We start from the raw sequence: 18,728 nt of genomic DNA, 5'->3' as shown, positions 1-18,728 counted from the left end.
AGGGAACACGCCGGAAAAAGAGAGAGGAAGTAAAGGCGAGGAAGCGTTAAGCATTTTTGTGCGTGTGCTTGCGTATGTACGGTACGTGTGTGTGCGTGTACGCCATACCGTATTCCTCACAGCATAGCTGCCCCCCCTCCCCCCCCCACCAGCGTCACGGCGACCGCGTCTGCCGGCTTTTTGTCACTTCGCATTTGCTCACGACAGGCAGCGCGAGGCCAGCCCGCACGTGTGTGTGTGTGTGTTGCGTGCGTCTTCTGCTTCCGCTTTTGTTTGCGCGTCCGTGCCGCTGACCTCACTTCCTGGCGACCCTTGACCCCCTCAGATGTTCGTCCGGGGCATTGAAGACGTCACACTTTTGCTTTATTCACGTGCACAGGTAGCCGGAGAAGCCAAATACTGTACTCGAGTAACAGTACTGAGTATTGAGAGCTCTGGCCGGTCTTGGCGTACTGTTACTCGAGTACAACATGACTCGCGTAAAAGTATAGAGCAGTCCTCCAAAAAAATAATGGCTCGCGTCAGTACAAGTACTGAGCGGAAAAAAACTCTACTCAAGTACTGAGATACAAGGGCGTAACCTCTGAGTTCTCGTTTTCACAAATGTCAAAAAGAATCCACGTGGGAATGTTGCAATGCATTGTGGGAGAGGCGCCGACAACCGCCAGGCCGCAATTCAAGGAGGGAGACGTGAGATGCAATAAAGACGCCATAAAACAACAACCACGACGAGTCATTCGTAGCGACTACTTTGTTTTGTCCGCCGTTGTTATTTTATCGGCGTCATTCCGAGTTGCCGTGGCAACCCAAACGGCGTTTACGCGCCGGCCTCGGCCGTCCCGCTTCTCCTCCTTCCCGTCGTTCTTGCCGTCGGCCGCTGCGACTGCTCCGGGAGGGAAAGGATGGAGGGGTGGGGTGGGGGCTCAAATGACTCACTGGGTGCTTGAAGCTAAAAATATATGTTGCTTTCTTTCTCTCTCACTGTGCGCACACACACGCACAATGATTTCATCTTTCGATATAAGCCAGGTTGATGTTATTTACTCGACTCACTGTTGACGGATTTCTCGTGTGCAGCTGCGAGGCCGGATCGCAAACCCAAAGGAGGGCGTCCACCTTTGTGCGCTTTTCTATTCGCCCGCCCGAGCAACAAAGAAGCAAACCTTCGTCCTCGCATTTTGTCGTTTGTAGGCTGGAAGATCCTTCAAAGTGCATCTTGCGCTGCTTCAACGCGCAACCTCCGGTAGAAGCAGGTGACATGCAGTACAATCGACTCAATACAACAGCATAAATGACAAAGATGAAAGGACACAAAAAAACACAGATGCACAACGACAAAAATAGAATGTTGTGGCAAAATACGCGGAACGTTTTAATGTGAATGTTTAGTGAGTGGTAATAAAATATCACGCTGTGCAGTTCATAAATGCTTAATAATGGCGAGGATTTGTTAGCGCGGTCTCGGTGGGCCGGCCAGGAATCACCTGAATGGGCCTTTCCGATGGAGATCTTAAGCTCCGCCCCCTTCGCCATGTCCCACAAGCTTCCAAAATGGCGACTGAACACAACAGGTTTGAAGTGGATTCTCTACGGCGTATTCCAGATAATATTGGGGTATGTTTTTTGCCATATGCGTCGGACTTGTCCAAGAGAGTTCTATGGAGAGGTTACGACTATTTCACATGAGGATATGTACACGGAATTAAGATTTTGGACGCAATGTCGGAGTTACAGCGAAATGTTGGGGATGGATGCAAAAAAAGTTGGACGCCTCACAAACTTCATATTGAAATCCAACAAGATCAAATCGTGGAATCGTACTGAGCGTGTAAAGCAGGGTGAGTACTTTTGACTTGGAAAGATCACGAGCAATATCATTGTCGTCTTGATAAGTGAGTGGGCGGATTCATTTGACTTGGCTCGTTACGGAACCCAGTTCTCGGTCTTAAAAGTCCGATGTGATACAAATAGGCAAACGGACATTTTTCTTGCACGACGTGGCGCATTTACGTATCGCTAACCGACCATTTGGCGGAAAACATGCCACACTTCATTCGGCAGGTCAGCGATACGCTAACAAAGTCAAAGTTGTTCTCCTGTAATGTGTAAAGCACTGATAATACTTTCAATCAAACTCAGAGAAGATACTTCTCCCTCACTTACCTTCGAACATACAGCCTTGTGTTTGTTGATATTGTCCACATTTAGTTGCACGTGCGCTCTTCCGCGAGCCTTAATCCATCGCAGACTCTTCGTCGACTGTGTTTTAGGCTTTGGAAAATGAATCAAGCTAGCAGGATATCTTTCAACAGAATTGCACGTTGCCCAAGCGCATCTGAGGACCATTTCCTTCATAACATGAACTTTTCCAAGCGCCCGCTACTGACAACCAGGATTGCTTGTGGGACAATACGGCGAGAGGGGGCGTGTCAAGACAATGCGGCGATCTGATTGGCTACTATTGTACAAGTGACTGACAGGCCGGAAAGGTCCATTAGAATTAGTTTAATTTAGTTTACTGATGTAAGAACTTGTCTTCTTTTCAGACCAATTGTGAGTCCTCGTCATCCTCTATTTTATCAAACTTTTCCCGCAACAAACACAAAACGTCAGCTGAGATTCTTTTTCCTCCGTCTCGTGCGGGTCCAAGGTTTTGGAATCTTCCGTCCGTAGTGGCGCTCACGACGGTCCAGAGTGCTCGAATGTCAATCGACTGAGGAGGTCGTAGCTCCACTGTCACGTTGCAGAAAGTGGGTCCGAACGATGGATGGCTGATCAATTCCGATGTCGAGACGACTCACATCAGGCACATTTGGACAGTCCCGGGACATCCACGTAACGACGACTCGGCTTTATTTTCTCGTTGTGGTTTGGATTGCTTTGCAGCGCTAGCAACGCACCTGGTTCTGATGTGGCCGATGCATCGCGTCGCTTTTCCGTCTAAAAATGGATCTTGTGGGTGAATTGTGGCGTGTTTGGGTTTTGTCAGGAATTTTGAACATTCATCTAATTAATGTGCGCGTTGATTCAACTGACGGAAAATTTTGTCCAGTTGGAACTCAAAATGACAAAATCAGTTTGTCATGTCATTATCCAAGCCGCTTAGCCTCACAAGGGTTGCGGTAAAGCTGGAGCCTATCCCAGGTAGCTTCGGGCAAAAGGCGGACCCACACCCTGAACTGGTTGTCACGACCCATCGAGACGGAGGGAGGACCCGAATGCAGGACTCTGGAGACGCAAAGGTAATTCGGGAAAAGTGTTTATTCGGTCCAAAGCCAGGGATCAGGCAGACAGTCAAGTGGGGCAGTGGTAATCAGGACGTCGGGCGTAGAGAGCAGGTCCACGGGCAGGCAGGGGTCGGTACACGGGGGATTGATCAAAGAAGGCAGGAGTGTCAAAGGAGAGCAGGCGGAGGTCGATACACACTGGTTTACGATCAGAAATACGGGAGTGCAGGAACGGGGCATGAGTTTGCGATGATCTGGCCAAGCCAGACCGTCCACTGGGTTCTATGTAAATCACTGCCGTTGAGGCGCAGGTGTGCGCCTCCTAATCAGAGCCGGTGCGCTGGGACCCGCCCAGCCAGGGCCGGACCGGCAGGATCATGACACCGGTCGCCAGTCAGTTGCAAGGCAGCTATCGACACCATCACTGAGCGGGAATCCATCCCGCGGTGCCCGCGCCGGAGGCAGGCGTGTGTACCACTACATCACCGGTGACTCCTCACCCAGTTTGCGTTTGGATAAACTGTACTGGTGTCTTTAGGCCATGAAAAAAAGGTGCTCCACTCGAACAAACGTTCGGATTTAACGGGCAACCCAACCACGATGAGTCAGGAGGAGACGAAAACACAACGTGAAGCGTAGCAAACGCCCGGCAGAGGGAAGTACGGACGAGCAAACGACCTGAAGACATTTCCGATCATTTGGGCGGGGGGCAGTTCCGTTGATGACTGATGATTGTCTTTTCATTTTAGTCCACCGATCTCACTCACTCTCATCCACCTCCTTGATTAGCAGTTGATCAATTTCACGTTCCGGCGGAGGTCTCGCTATGGATTTTGAGCCAAAACAGCAGGCAGCGCACACGTCCAATTGACTTGAGAGTCTGAACCGAGAGGATGTTGTGAGGAAAGCGCCACGGCGGCTGAGTCGTCGTCCTCCGTATGGTCGCATCCGTGAAAAGCTGTCACTCTCCTCCCTCCCCTCCTGCTCCCCCGGAGAGGAGGAATTATCAGACTGATTACTGCCGCGCCTTCTCTCGGGAGGAGAAACCAAATGTGGCCGCTGGCGGAGAGAAAAGCGTCCCAGCGGAGAACCGTTTGGAGCCCCGGAATGTGCGCGCGCCCACACGATTTTGGCTGTTGTTGAGCCCTTTTACGTACGTTGACCTTGATGAAGCCAAACAAAACCCACCGAAAACCAACCCAAAAATTCTGCCTAAAAAAAAAATAGATATATGTATATTACTACAGGCAGCACGGTGGCGCAGCTGGAGAGCGTTGGCCTCACAGTTCTGAGGTCCTGGGTTCGATCTCGGACCTGCCCGTGTGGAGTTTGCATGGGTTTTCTCCGGGTGGGCACTCCCACATCCCAAAAACACGCAGCAATTATTGGACACTCTAAATTGCCCCAAGGTGGGATTGTGAGTGCAAATGGTTGTGCCCTGCGATTGGCTGGGATGGCTTCCAGCACGACCCTTGTGAGGATAAGCGGCCAGGAAAATGGATAGCTGGATCCACGTTATTTTTACAATATTATTATTTTGTTCGCGTTAGTGAAAGCGTCACGTGTTTACTTTAACAAGCCTTTCAACGTCAACTTCAAGATTCTTTTGGATCATTTGTTTTTCTCATTGGATTCCATCCCTCCGTTTTCTTCGCCGCTTATCCTCACGAGGGTCGCGTTCTCACGTTACGATTTGGCTGCGAAGGCAGCGTGACGACAAGCACGCTCAAATTTGTCTCAATTGCTAATCAAGAGTCCACACAATCAACCAGATTCTTCATCCATCCATCCATCCATCCATCCATTTTCTTCACCGCTCATCCTCACAAGGCTTGAGGGAAGTGCTGGAGCCTATCCCAGCTGTCAACAAGCAGCCAATCGCAGGACAAACGGCCGCAGTCACAATCACACCTAGGGGCAATTTAGAGAGTACAATTAACGTTGCATGTTTTTGGGATGCGGGAGGAAACCGGAGTGCCCACCCCGGAGAAAACCCTCGCAGGCACGGGGGACAACATGCAAACTCCACACAGGCGGGGCTGGGATCGAACCCGGGACCTCAGAACTGTGAGGCCAAGACTTTACAGCTGAGCCATGAACGCAAACAACACAATGAATCCATTGACACAACGTACCAAATATGTTTTGATGCATGACGAGTCCACATTCTGGCTACGCAAGTCAAGGTTTCTTTTTGACTCCGCCGATCGCAAGTCAAGGCTTTCGTGTCAAGTCGACGGGCCCGAAGTCATCCGCAAAACGAAAGCTTCGCTGCCGGCGGCGGAGCAGCTGCGCGTTTGACTTTTTTTTGGTGTTCTGCACCTCAACGCACAAACGCACGTTGCTTACAAACGTGGCGGCGTATAAAAGGATAATAAACTGGCGAGACAAGATTTGAAATAGAGCTCGTGCACCTACGTCATAAAATCACGTGAGTCTAACAAAGCATTGCTCAACGGTAAGTCGGTTGGAGACGACACGAAAATATGTCTTGTAGCACGACGCCCAGAGTCTTGTCCGATACCCTCAGATATTTCGAAGGGGAAAATAAACAACGGTACGTTTAAAAATGAGATGAACTCGCATAGAGGACCCGTATTTAATGCCGAAGTCGACGTCTTCGCCGATAAGAAATTGGACCGTTTTGTGTTATTGGACGCGTAGAAATATTTCGTTGCTGCATCTGTTCTCAATCAGGAATAACTCCCACATTGTGACGTTTTTGACGGCTGGTGAACGCGGAAGCGTGTTCGGCTACACGTTAACCTTTGCCGGAATCCGTCCATCTTTTCAGCTAGTGTTCAATACACTTATGAATATTTAAATAAATGAGCCCTGGTTTTACACAAACTCGCATTCGTTAACTATGATTGGAGACAAAAAAAGAGGACGGAGTCGTCTCCACGGAACGTACACGGAAGCGATTGCGGCCACACGTTAACCTCCGATAACCTCTGCGACAGAGTTGTTGTTTTTTTTAACACGCATTGTTCTCAAATGAGCCACTTTGGCATGATAAATACTTTTTGGTCATTTGGGATCGAGAAGAATAATTCCTACCTGAAATGAAGCGATCGCTACACAGGCGTGTGCATATTTTGGTCGGGCACCGTCCATCGCGTTTAATTGGCGAAATCCAGCGATGTTTTCTGGTCTTTTCAGCTGGTACTCCATCGAATGATCTCTTTGAACGTCTGTCTCGTCTGTCGTGACAACCAACAGGGCAACGGGTCTCGGGGATTCGTCCGGTTCAACGTCGAGCGGGTCTGTTTGACGTCACGTGCACGAGCTCGAGAAGCTCCCAAACACAAACTTGCTTCGTCTTTGTGGCGGCGTCTTTGATATTTCCGTCATTTATTCATTTGGGCTTGTACACACGGCGTTGTGCATACTCTCGAAAATTGTTCAGGTTACTTTTACATCAAGGATGTGATGTTTTTTTTTTATTATTATTATTTTTTTTTCTAAGTTCTGAAGTTCTGCAGCGCTCGTACGGGATGCACCAAACATTTCAAAACGACTCTTCTGCGGTTTAGGGCTGCAGGTCGGGACGGATTTGTGTTTCGTCTCCGTGTTACAAGCTCTGTTTTTTTTTTTTTTTGTCTTGTCAGTCTCTCAACTTGTTTCGAGTTTATAGATTGGAGCAAAGTCTCAGTGTTGGCCATTTGCATGCAAGGCTGGTTCCACTGCAGAGGAGAGGCCCGTCGGCTGTGATTGGCCGTGCAGTTGCTAGACAACAGATGTCCAGCGCGGGGGGGGGGGACTACCTGTGGTCGATTGAAAGACAAGAGAAAAGTCTGAAGCTAGAAAATGACGGAGTCAACTGGGGAAGTTACCGCATGTGACAAAAATGCAAAAAAAATGCACTTCGGCATTTCCTGGCTCATTATTGTGAAACGTCTCGGGAGGCAACTGATTTCATTGATGATGGGGCGGCACGGTGGCGCAGCTGCTAAAGCGTTGGCCTCACGGTTCTGGGGTCCCGGGTTCAATCTCGGCATGTTCTCCCCGTGCCTGCGTGGCTTTTCTCCGGGTGGGCACTCGGGTTTCCTCCCACACCCCCAAAAAAAAAAAATATATTATTACAGCCAGCACGGTGGCGCAGCTGGAAAGCGTTGGCCTCACGGTTCTGGGGTCCCGGGTTCAATCTCGGCATGTTCTCCCCGTGCCTGCGTGGCTTTTCTCCGGGTGGGCACTCGGGTTTCCTCCCACACCCCCAAAAAAAAAAAATATTATTACAGCCAGCACGGTGGCGCAGCTGGAAAGCGTTGGGCTCACGGTTCTGGGGTCCCGGGTTCAATCTCGGCATGTTCTCCCCGTGCCTGCGTGGCTTTTCTCCGGGTGGGCACTCGGGTTTCCTCCCACACCCCCAAAAAAAAAAAATATTATTACAGCCAGCACGGTGGCGCAGCTGGAAAGCGTTGGGCTCACAGTTCTGAGGTCCTGGGTTCGATCTCGGACCTGCCTGTGTGGAGTTTGCATGGGTTTTCTCCGGGTGGGCACTCCCACACCCCAAAAAAAACACGCAACATTCATTGGACACTCTCAATTGCCCATAGGTGTGATTGTGAGTGCGAACTGTTTGTCTCAATGTGCCCTGCGATATGGCGACTCTCGTGAGGATGAGCGGTGAAGAAAATGGATGGATGAAGGATCTGGTTGATTGCGTGGACTCTTGATTAGCAATTGAGACAAATGTCTTCGCAACCGTGACAATTTGGAGTTTTGGAGGAGATTGACGGACGCGTCACAAATGGACTTTGCGTCATTGAAGCTGACGTGGAGAAACGCACAAGCCAACTCGCTTCGAGGTTGACGTGACGACTGAGGGGACCGCGTCGCCGCCGTTTGCCTGAGGCCACGTCGCGCACGTAGACGTGCCGACCAATCCCAAATATGTCGCCGTATGCAATAAAATACAGTAAATGGCAGCAGTAAAACAAACGTACAATACGCAATTGCGGAGGAAAACATTTCTAGCTTCTTTCGATGACTTCCATTTTGAAATGATAGGAGGGATAACCAATGTCCAGTGAGATCAACTCGGGGGTTTTGCCGGTGTTGTCTTAACCGCCGTCCCTCGAGTCACCCCGACGCCCGACTTTACTGTCAATGAGCCGCATTTTCAATTTTGTATGTTGCTCCGGGAAGATGCAGCGCATATAAACAAACGCTAATGATGCCGAGAAGTCAGCCGGTGTTCGTTTAAAAAAACTAAACAAAACAAAACAAAACAACAAGAAGAGCAGAGGAAGGAGAAAAGGGTGGGAGGCAAAAATGAAAAGAAAAAGTAGAACCCTCTGCTCTTTTTTTTTTTCCTTCTCTCGCTCGCCGTGTCCCGAGGCAAAGCTGCGAAGTGGGTCGCCTCCACGCCGTACTTCGTCGCTCAAATGGGAATCAGCGGATTTGGTGTTCACGCGGACTTTGCGCAACACCCGCGCACCCCAACGAGATCCAGTACGGGAGCTGCGTGAACAATTTGGCCTCCGGTCCATCTTATTTTGAAAAGCCGACGAGGCGCCGGAGATGGCCGAGATGTCACGTAGACGGTGGTGACGGCCAATAGTACGAGACTCTGTTGTTGTCTTGGGCACGGTCTGGCCGCTGTCGTGGGCGGGGCTTCCTGTGTGTGTGTGTGTGTGTGTGGGGGGGGGGGGGGTGCCACTTCTGACGACTGGCACAAGTGTGTCACTTTTGCGACGCTAATGAACGAAGCAATGCAAACGTGTCATCGGCCAGTTGGTTGCGCGTGCTTCACTGCATTCTGAGACACTCTGCTCGTTCGAAGCTCGAGCAATCCTCAGTCGCAGCGATTCTCTGCCCTTCAGTTTGATCAGGTCTTGTCACGTTTCTTAGTTTGCCTCATGGTCATCGCACCTCGTTTCATGTTTTTGGACCACCTTTGTGTGCCTCCGCCTTCTCGGACCGTTTAATTCCAAATGTATGACCTTGATTTGGAAGTAAAAGCGCTCTTGGTGTCATGTCCTCGCCTTGGAGTCCTGCTTTTAGGTCCGCCCCCGTGCCGCTGGTTCGTGACAGTCGCGGGCTTTTTGGGGCACCGGCAATTCTAATTCTGTGGTGAGGAACGTTTTTACACGTCTGTCTCACGGTTGTGAGAGGTGCATCTGGTGAACGTTAGCTTTGGCCTCCTTGTGTTGCGTCTTTTTCTTGCTTTTGTACTGCTTTTCCGAAGGACACGCCCGTCAGGTCAACTCCAAATTGTCCATTGGTGCCCGCGTGAGCACCAGCGGTTGTCTGCATGGTCCAGAATGTATCCCGCCTCCCCTGCGAGCCCAACTTGTTCCAAGGGGCGTTGAGAATGATGGATCGTTTTGTGCCAACGTGTCCGTTGATGCCATATTGGGAATATTGAAGCCGGCGCCATCTTGTGCGGTAGACGTGAACTTCAAGACTGGAAATGGGTCACAAATATGGGGAAATCTCGTTTTTGTGGCGTCGTTGCGCCGGCCGAGGCGAAGCGCGCACATTTGTTTTTCCCTTCTTGACGCACATTCAGACAATTCCTGTTCGTTTTCGCACCGAGCTGCAAAAATCCCCAAATAGGCCTCATTTGCATACACACGTCTTTTTTTTTTTTACTGTAATGCACTGGCTTTATATTTGGGTTGTGAATGAGCTCAGCGAGGGGCATCTTTGCTGGCACCTCACAGGAGAAACGTTTAATGCTTCCTACTTTATATACGTTGATGGACGCATGCCGTATGCCCTCCATTGAATAAAATCTTTCGGGCCAGGGAGGAAAACGCTCGTGCGTTCTAAAACTTTGACACTGTCCTTAAGATTCCCTTTGACTTAAAAAGTGTGTAAATTTTGCCCGGTCATCCCACGACCTCTGCCAATTTATTCACCATCATAGAAATGGGAATTGAAAATTTTGACAACTGGCCCTTTAGTAATTTCCTTTTTTTTTTTTTTTTTCTTTTGTCTTCCTGGTGATTCCACTCCTCGGTTCCTTGTACGCTGCAAGTGAGTGAGGACGTCCGTATCGTTGTGGATATCAAAATGACGTCTACCGTACAATATATCCTAACTCTCTATCATTTATGTAGTCATATTAGAATTCAAATTTCCCTTGTTGCTACTGAGGGAATCCTGAATCCATTCTTTGTACATTCTTGCGCTCAGCGGGGAGGGGCCACTGTCACCTGCTTCTCTTCACCCTGTCGAAGGTGTCGAACATACACCGAATCCTTTGTACATAAAGTAATAAACACACGCGGGCCAAAAGTATTCTTTCCTCAAACGAGTGCACATAGGAAGATGTACGAAAAGGGAGGGGGAGCGCTCAAATGCATATCAAAAAGCATTTTGATTTATTGTAAGTATGTAAGATACGGATAAAACAAATATACTGTACCTACTTTAAAGCACCAGTGACATGTAAAATAGATATTGTAATGAAAAATACATATAACATTATTCACTTCAATGTCTATCTGAAAAAATAAATATGAGCAGAGAGCGTGTCATCGGTGCGCAAAGTTGCAAAAGTCTCATTCGACGTCCAAGCGTTGGCCATATTGCCTGCAACGATATCAGCAGATGTTACATTCGCCGTTGAAAAGACGGAGTGGCAACTTGCTATGGATCACGGAAGCGCTTTTTGAAGAAGAGAACATCTCACAATCGAGTGAAATGACCGAGGCATTGTTACCCCATCGTTTTGAGCCATATTTAGATGATATGCGGATCACTTCTAACTAACAACAGACTCCCAGACAGTATGCCGGAGCCAGCCCGGCCGAAGCCGTGCCCCTCGTCCGAAGCCGACGGGCACATCGACACATTTAGCACCCCTGACGTACGTACGTACGTACGTGGATCTTGAGAAGATGACGTCCCCTCCCCCCAACTATTATTATTATTTTTTTTTAGTAGCTGCATACACACCTACCAGTCATTTGGAACCCACGAAGCTCTCCTCCTTTGCACCCGTGCAATCCATTTTTCCCGACAAACCGGGTCTTTTTTGAAAAGTATGAAGAATGAATCGATCCTCGCGAGAGTTCAAACAATATCCAGCGATACAACGAGCCGGCATTTTGGCTAACGCGAAGGAACGACGAGCTACCTTCTCGGAGGTAGAACTAATAGAAACAAACGAGTCCACTTGAGGGCGGCCCTGCCATGTACGTCACTTCCTGCTTCTTCTCCAGAACAAATCCCTCGAGAGGATTTTCATGGCGGGAGTTACAAAAAGCTGTATATAGGTCAAAATCATGTTTTGTGGTGAAAAAATGGATGGATCCATTCCGGCTGCCTTTTTTTAAAAACATACTAAAAATCAGGCTTTTCATGTCAGTGGGGCTTGAAGTCAAATAAAAAAGGCCTCTCTATTAATAATTTTGGATGAGATGTCGGAGATCCCCTGAAATCTGCGGCATGGCAGGCGATTGCCCGTTAGCCAAACGGCGAGTCCTCACCAAATAAAAAATGCATCATAATAAATACATTGATTAAAAAGAAGAGGCAAAGGTCACAGCCAATCAACGGCAGAACTCGTGGCTGAGCACATTTCAACAATTCCTTCGGAGTCGCGGCGGCGAAGGTGGACGCGCACGCCGCGAACGTGTCGGCTCCCGCTATTTTCGGCCGACACTTGACTTGCGATAAGGGAAGAGCCGCGCGAGGAGGCCCGCACGCCGACAAGAAATGCAGCCGACGCCACGTCACGCGACGCCAATCGCCGCGCTAAAAATGACCCGGCTGTGTTTCTCTTTCAGATCATCAAAAGCTGGAGAGGGAGGCCAGGATCTGCCGTTTACTCAAGCACCCCAACATCGGTGAGCCGCGATTGCTGCCTCTCGGGATACAACGGCCACAAAATGCTTCCCCGTTCCTGCTTATTACGGACAGCGACCTTTGGGGGGGGGGGGATTACCGGATGATGATTTATGTACGCAATCTCTCAGCTGAGTCAGCAGACAGACACTCAAGCTTCACACGTCTACGATCCCGTTGCTCATCTTTCACGTCCAACCAATTATCAGAACTGTGCTTTCACTCACAATCGTGATCGCTGTCATGATCCTGCCGCTTCAGCACGAGCTGCGCTGATTGGGAGGCGCGCACCTGCGCCTCATGCGGCCTGATCATCCCCCGTGTATATATATATAGGACCCGGTGACGACTGGTCCTCCGCCAGTTCGTTGAGCTTCATGCCCCGTTCCAGCACTCTCGTTTCCCTGATTGAACCTGTGTGTACCGACCTCCGTCCGTTCTCCGACCAACCTTGTAAGCCTGACTCCTTGACACTTCTGCCTGCGTTGATTGTTTCCCCGTGTTCCGACTCCTGCCTGTCCGCTCATCTGTTCTCGGCGCCAGTTCGTTCTGTCACGTCCCATCGGAACGAGAGGTAGGACCCAAATGCAGGAACTCGGAAGACGCAAGGTAGTTCAAGAAGAGACACGTTTATTGCACGCAGAGGTTAGTTAGCAGCGGTAGTTGTGACGTCGGGCGACGAGAACAGATGAGCGGACAGGCAGGAGTCGGAACACGGGGAAACAATCAACGCGGGCAGAAGTGTCAAGGAGTCAGGCTTACAGGGTTGGACGGAGGTCGGTACACACAGGTTCAATCAGGGAACCGAGAGTGCCGGAACGGGGCATGAAGCTCAACGAACTGGCGGAGGACCAGTCGTCACCGGGTCCTATATATATATATATACACGGGGGATGATCAGGCCGCATGAGGCGCAGGTGCGCGCCTCCCAATCAGCGCAGCTCGTGCTGAAGCGGCAGGATCACGACAATCGCCAACTCTAGATTTGGGGACATTGCAGTGGGTTTTTTTTCCCCTCACTGGGTATTTTTTTATATATGTATCATGATTCATATTGCTACTATTGACATACATGCCACACTTAAATATCAAGTGTAAATATCACGATTAGATTGGAAATGTATTTAACATACACAAGCAATGCAAGACAAGACTGTATGTAGGTATATGTATATACGTATATGTACGATACATATGCGGGCACATATAATTTGTTGAATTCAAATATTTAGCTTGAATAAAATTATTGATGACTTTGATATGGTCAAATAAGACAGAAAAGCTTGAAGTGACAGCAGCAGAGTACTTCAGGCTTCTTGAAAAAACAAAAACAAAAACAAAACGTGTTTCCATCTTTGGCTTCCATTTCTCTCTCTCTCTTTTTTTTTTTTTTTTTTTTTGTCTTCTTCTTGCCTTCAGTGCGCCTCCACGACAGCATATCAGAGGAGGGCTTCCACTATTTGGTGTTTGATCTGTAAGTCGTCGCATCCAAACGGGACTCTTTCACGTTCAAATGTTTTGTTTTGTTTGCGGGCCATGGCAAAAATCCGAAAAGCGCTTTAGGAGAAATGGCGACCCGTTTAAAAGATTGGACCGAAAATTCACCCGTTTATCTTCAGATCGTGTGCTGGTCCGAATGTATTTAGCTGGTTCTGCTAGAATATTACGAGTGCTTCTTTCTGGCACATGCAGCAGCACGCACCAAGAAATTCTGCTCACATGGACAAACAACATTTGTGAATGATACATTTTGTAAAATTTATGAAAGCAGCACATTATGATGCGTTGTGGCCGAATTGTAAAATCGATGGAATGCATTTGTTTACTTCTGAAACGAAAAGAGGGTGTGCACATTTGTGCAACAACACTTTCTCAGTTGTTTACTACCCCTGTAAAATATTTTTTTTTTCTCCGTTGAGTAGAACAGATTACAGATCGCAGTGGTGGAAAATGTTCTTTTTTTTCCATTTTTTTTTTTAAATCATAAAAACCTGGCATTTGAACACGGGGTGTGTAAACTATTCATATCCTATTTTTAGTGTTTATGTAGCAACACGTTATAACAGGCCCACTGAGGGCAGCTTTAACTATGATGTGTCATGCGATGAAAGCTAGTTTGACTCCCCTGTCTGACGGGATGCTACGACGGTAATAACAGGGTAATAACCGAATATGAAACAGAATAGCGTATATTTGATAGCGTAGGATTATGATTGAATTGAGACGCCCTAACATTTCCTCCCGTGTCCATCAGCGTGACGGGAGGAGAGCTGTTCGAGGACATCGTGGCCCGCGAGTACTACAGCGAGGCCGACGCCAGGTAACGCTCGCGATCCTCCGAAGGCCGCCGCGCCCGTCGCGTTTGTCGGCGTGTTTCACATTTGGAGGTCTCGGAGGTGCGATGCGGCTGCGTCTCAGAGAGCTATTTATAAAGGTGATTAACGACATATAGCCGGCGGGGTTATTAATCATACTCCGGCAACCTCGCCGTGCCAGCGATTCCTCCGGAGAACAAATGACTGCAAAGAAGTATTCCTGCGCCGTGGCCCGTGTGTGTACGACGTCGTACGTGAATGTCTGCAGAGTAGGACGCGATGACTTGCCCTTCCCCTCCCTTCCCCTCCCTTCCCTTCCCCTCCCCCCTCGTCACGGCATTATTAAACTGCAGAAGGTGGCGGCACGCTTACTGGTCTCTCCTTGTGCTCTCAGCCACTGCATCCAGCAGATCCTGGAGAGCGTCCATCACTGCCACGTGAACGGGATCGTCCACAGGGATTTGAAGGTTTGTAGGGCCCCGCCTCCCCTTTTGTCCCCGCTTGCATTCTGCACCGCGCACCTGCCGACAAAACCACCAAAAAAAAAAAATGCAAAAAAACCCCCCCAAAACATCAAGAGCTACTTTTGATAACACGAATCAGTTCCATCACGAGCGCCGGACAATAAAAATGGTTGAATTTCAAATGGGAACGATCAGAAAGATCATCCGTCGTTTTCCGGCCCGTAACATTTTTTGATATTTGTTTGGAGATCATTTCGGTAACCCAAATCCACACGTTTTCTTCTCTGATTCTGTTTTGAACGGATCCTATTAGAATGCGCGCGTACTTAAGGTAACGGCCGCTAACCACCGTAGTATCGATGTACTGTGCAAAGTACACCATCATTTAAATCAGTGGTTCCCAAAGTGGGGTCCACGGACCCCCGGGGGGGTGAAAAACGTCTTTCCAGGGGGTCCGTGATGTGAAGACGAAAAAAAACCCCGAAATCGTCTGGAATCTCATCGTGACGCGAGAGTTGCCCTTTCCAGTGTTGAACCGCGTTTTGATTTATTGTGCAAAAATATAAAGCAAGAGCGCGTGAGCCACCAAAATTGAAATTAAAATGGAGTATTTCTTTGTACATGAATGGCATAGCTAAGTCCAGCGCTACATTATTGGCGAAAGTTGAGGTTGGAGGTCTGGGAGCTTTTTGAACGGCTCACTTTGGGAACCGCTGATTTAAATTGACGCCATCGCAAAAGGGATCAAAGGGAATAAAGACTCCAATCGATGAAAAGAAATATTTTTTTTATTTCCATGTCCCTCACACGCTCACTTTTTTCATGCATTTTCTATGTGGCTTGTCCCTCTTTCGCCTTTCGCGTCAGCCGGAGCCGACCCGGGCGGACTTTGGGCCAGAAGCGGGCCCCGACCTGGACTGCCCGCCGCTCGATAAAACAATCAATCGTTCACAAATACGACGTCATCGTCAACGGCCCTGACATCGGACCGTTTGTGATGTGGCTCGTTCCAGAAGTACTTGGATAAAACAAACAAACAAACAAACAAAAAAAATCGCGCCAACATTTCCAACCGTGCTGCCTGCGCAATAATCAAGTCAAGTTCATTTTACCAAACAAAAACAGTCAAATTATACATTTTTTTTTTCCAGTCCCGAAGTCCCTTTTCAGCCTTTTCTTGACTCCTAAATCTTGGCCTGCCAAGAGAAATATGTAATCACAACAGTCATCCTCTTCTCGCAGTTGTTTTTCAAGGCTGGTGTCTAAAACGTCGCACCGGAGTGGCAGGAACAGGCGCGATCACAAATCAGGACACCTCATTTGCATAATTATGTACGAAAAAAAAAAAAAGTGCCGTGATTTGAATGATTTTCTTTGCTCATGAATATTCCAGCTCCAAACCTCCCGCAGGCAGCCGAAAAGCGCCGGTGAATACGTTCCGGCGACTTCTGAAACCCAATAATGCTGAACCTCTGTCGTGCTTTTGAATTAATACGCAAGATTATGTAGGCACGTCCCCGGGTCCAACTGGGTGTATACCATAAACTGACCTGCTGAGCTTGTGTAGAATTCAGTGGTGAGTTCTGCTTACGGTGGCCCAGAGTGGACAAACAGCTTCTCTGCGTCTCTTTTACATTACGACATATCAACCAATCGGATCGCCTCCCTTTATTTGGACGCATGGTTCAAAAGCAAAATGGGACGCATCAACACAACGCCAACATCATGTCTCATGTCATTATCCAAGCCGCTTATCCTGGCCAGCTTCGGGCGAAAGGCGGTTTACACCCTGAACTGGTCGCCGGCCAGTCGCGGGGCAGATATCGACAAAGTCGCTGAGCGGGAATCGACCCCACGCCGCCCGCACCAAAGGCAGGCGTGCGTACCACTACGCGATCAGTGACTCCCCCTGCCAACGTGACGTTTGCGGGCAAATGTTCGTGCTAGCGACATAAGCTGATGCTTGCCCGCGATATTAAAAGTATGTCAACGTGACATCCGGCTCTCCTTGGAGAAGGGACAGCCCGAACGTCCTCGCCTCACGTTTTCTTTCTTCTCTGTTTGTTCTTTTTTGTTTGATACAAAACGTCGACCCAGTCGGAACTGGCGTCTCAATTGTTGTCGTTGCGGTGTCGACGTGTTTTGCAAGATTAGCCCAACGATCGTTAAAGACGGGATATGCTGAGATGGTGATAAATGCCGGCAGATTTGATGGCAGTCGTTTTGAAACGGTCTCGTAGTCCGATCCGGCCGGGCCCGATGGTGGTAGACCCTGACCCAGCTTTTGCGTCAGCTGGATGGCGATGTCAATAAATAGTGCGAAAATCACGACCCAGAAATGAATTCTCACAACGTGGTCAAATTTTTTTTTTTTTTACGTCTGCCTTGTTGACGTGCCGAAGTCGCCGTTCTCTGTCAGCCAATCAATGTGCTGGGACATGTCGAACAGCGCTGAAATGTAAAGGTATCCATATTTTTTGGCTTTTGGCAGCGGAAATGCCGTCGGGTGGTGTAGCAGATCGTAGTACTTGGCGGTGGGAACGGACCGTTTCCCGGAAAGGAAGCTTCATACTAGCTCGCTTTAACGCAATGATGAGTAGAATAAATGAGCAAAGAAGATTTATGATGACGACGACGACGAAGGCCTTCAAGCCTCGTTCCGTGGGGCGTGTCTTTGTTTTCCGTGCATTGGTTGTCGTGCCAAACTCACGTGAGGCTTGTTTTGTCTCTCAGCCTTCCCGTTCCACCCCCGTCCGTCCGCTATCAGCGCTCCTGGACTGAAGATGCAGGAGAGCACATTCCACCCCTCCGAGTCAGGACGCAAGTGCATTAGTCCAACGCGGAGATGTCCCGAGAACAAAACTAAAGCGGGGCTCTCACGTGGGCCGACGTTTATTGTTTTGGTCGCGTTGGTTCAGACAAGTGAGACGAGCTCGAATTTGCAGTCTGAAAAACTTTCACGTTCGCTCCGGGATTGGCCTGTGATCAGTCCGGCGTGGAGTCCACCCAGGCAACTTCAGGCTTCAGGCTTCAACACCACCCTGGACAGGATAAGTTGCAGCCAGGGAGTGACCCAAGGCACTGATTTAAGAACACTTGAGTTCTTTCACCCCCGATACTTTTGATAAAGGATTTGGTTGGACTGATCTGCTTTTAGATCGGTGCCTTGGGGCCTCTCGCTGCAAGGGCGTGAAACCTCTCGGCGCTAACCTGTTTGACTCCGCCCCCCTGCAGCCCGAGAACCTTCTATTGGCCAGTAAGCTGAAGGGGGCAGCGGTCAAGCTCGCTGACTTTGGGCTGGCTATCGAGGTGCAGGGGGACCAGCAGGCATGGTTTGGTGAGTCTTTGCCGATCATTTTTGCCGACTGATTCATTGGTTGGTCCGTCACTCTATCAGTGGATTATTCTTCATATCTTTTCCTCCAGGTTTCGCCGGTACCCCCGGATACTTGTCTCCCGAGGTTTTGAGGAAAGATCCGTACGGGAAACCGGTGGATATGTGGGCCTGCGGTAAATAAATTGCTCTTTGTATGAATGGAAGCGATCCGTTTCGCTCGTTTCCAATTGTACGACATGAACACGATGTACAAACACAAGCACGCAGACTTTGATTTCATCTGGGCCGCCAATTTATTTGCTCTTCGTGTCTTAAGCCTCAAATGTTATCTCACCTAACCCAGGAGTGATTTTGTACATTCTGCTGGTGGGCTACCCTCCGTTCTGGGACGAAGACCAGCACCGCCTCTATCAACAAATCAAGGCCGGGGCCTACGACGTAAGTCAAATCGTGCACAACCCGAAATGCTTCAAGCAGCAATGGAAATCAGCCTTCTGCTGAAATATCCAAACCTACAATATACCCCAAAGCCCCAAAAACAAAAAGCCGCCACGTTTGTTGAGACATGAACAGTCAAACATCG

General features: G+C 49.0%; 1 protein-coding gene across 2 annotated transcripts in view; it reads left to right on the top strand.

Annotated features, from left to right (window-relative positions):
- Positions 1-18,728, top strand: part of camk2d2 (calcium/calmodulin-dependent protein kinase (CaM kinase) II delta 2) — a 53,130-nt gene that overhangs the window by 21,011 nt on the left and 13,391 nt on the right. Inside the window, exons 4-10 of one of the 2 annotated variants that reach the window (XM_061831027.1) lie at positions 11,972-12,031; positions 13,449-13,503; positions 14,284-14,349; positions 14,739-14,811; positions 18,043-18,145; positions 18,235-18,318; positions 18,489-18,583. In XM_061831027.1, coding sequence (XP_061687011.1) covers positions 11,972-12,031; positions 13,449-13,503; positions 14,284-14,349; positions 14,739-14,811; positions 18,043-18,145; positions 18,235-18,318; positions 18,489-18,583 — 536 coding nt within the window. Of the gene's footprint in view, positions 1-11,971; positions 12,032-12,884; positions 13,029-13,448; positions 13,504-14,283; positions 14,350-14,738; positions 14,812-18,042; positions 18,146-18,234; positions 18,319-18,488; positions 18,584-18,728 lie in introns of those variants that run through there. The other variant, XM_061831028.1, reaches the window with a different exon arrangement.

Source organism: Syngnathoides biaculeatus, chromosome 9 (genome assembly GCF_019802595.1).
Source record: "Syngnathoides biaculeatus isolate LvHL_M chromosome 9, ASM1980259v1, whole genome shotgun sequence".
In the NCBI taxonomy this organism is placed as follows: domain Eukaryota; kingdom Metazoa; phylum Chordata; class Actinopteri; order Syngnathiformes; family Syngnathidae; genus Syngnathoides; species Syngnathoides biaculeatus.
Note: the sequence above shows the minus strand (reverse complement) of the source record. Positions and strands in the feature narration are given on the sequence as shown.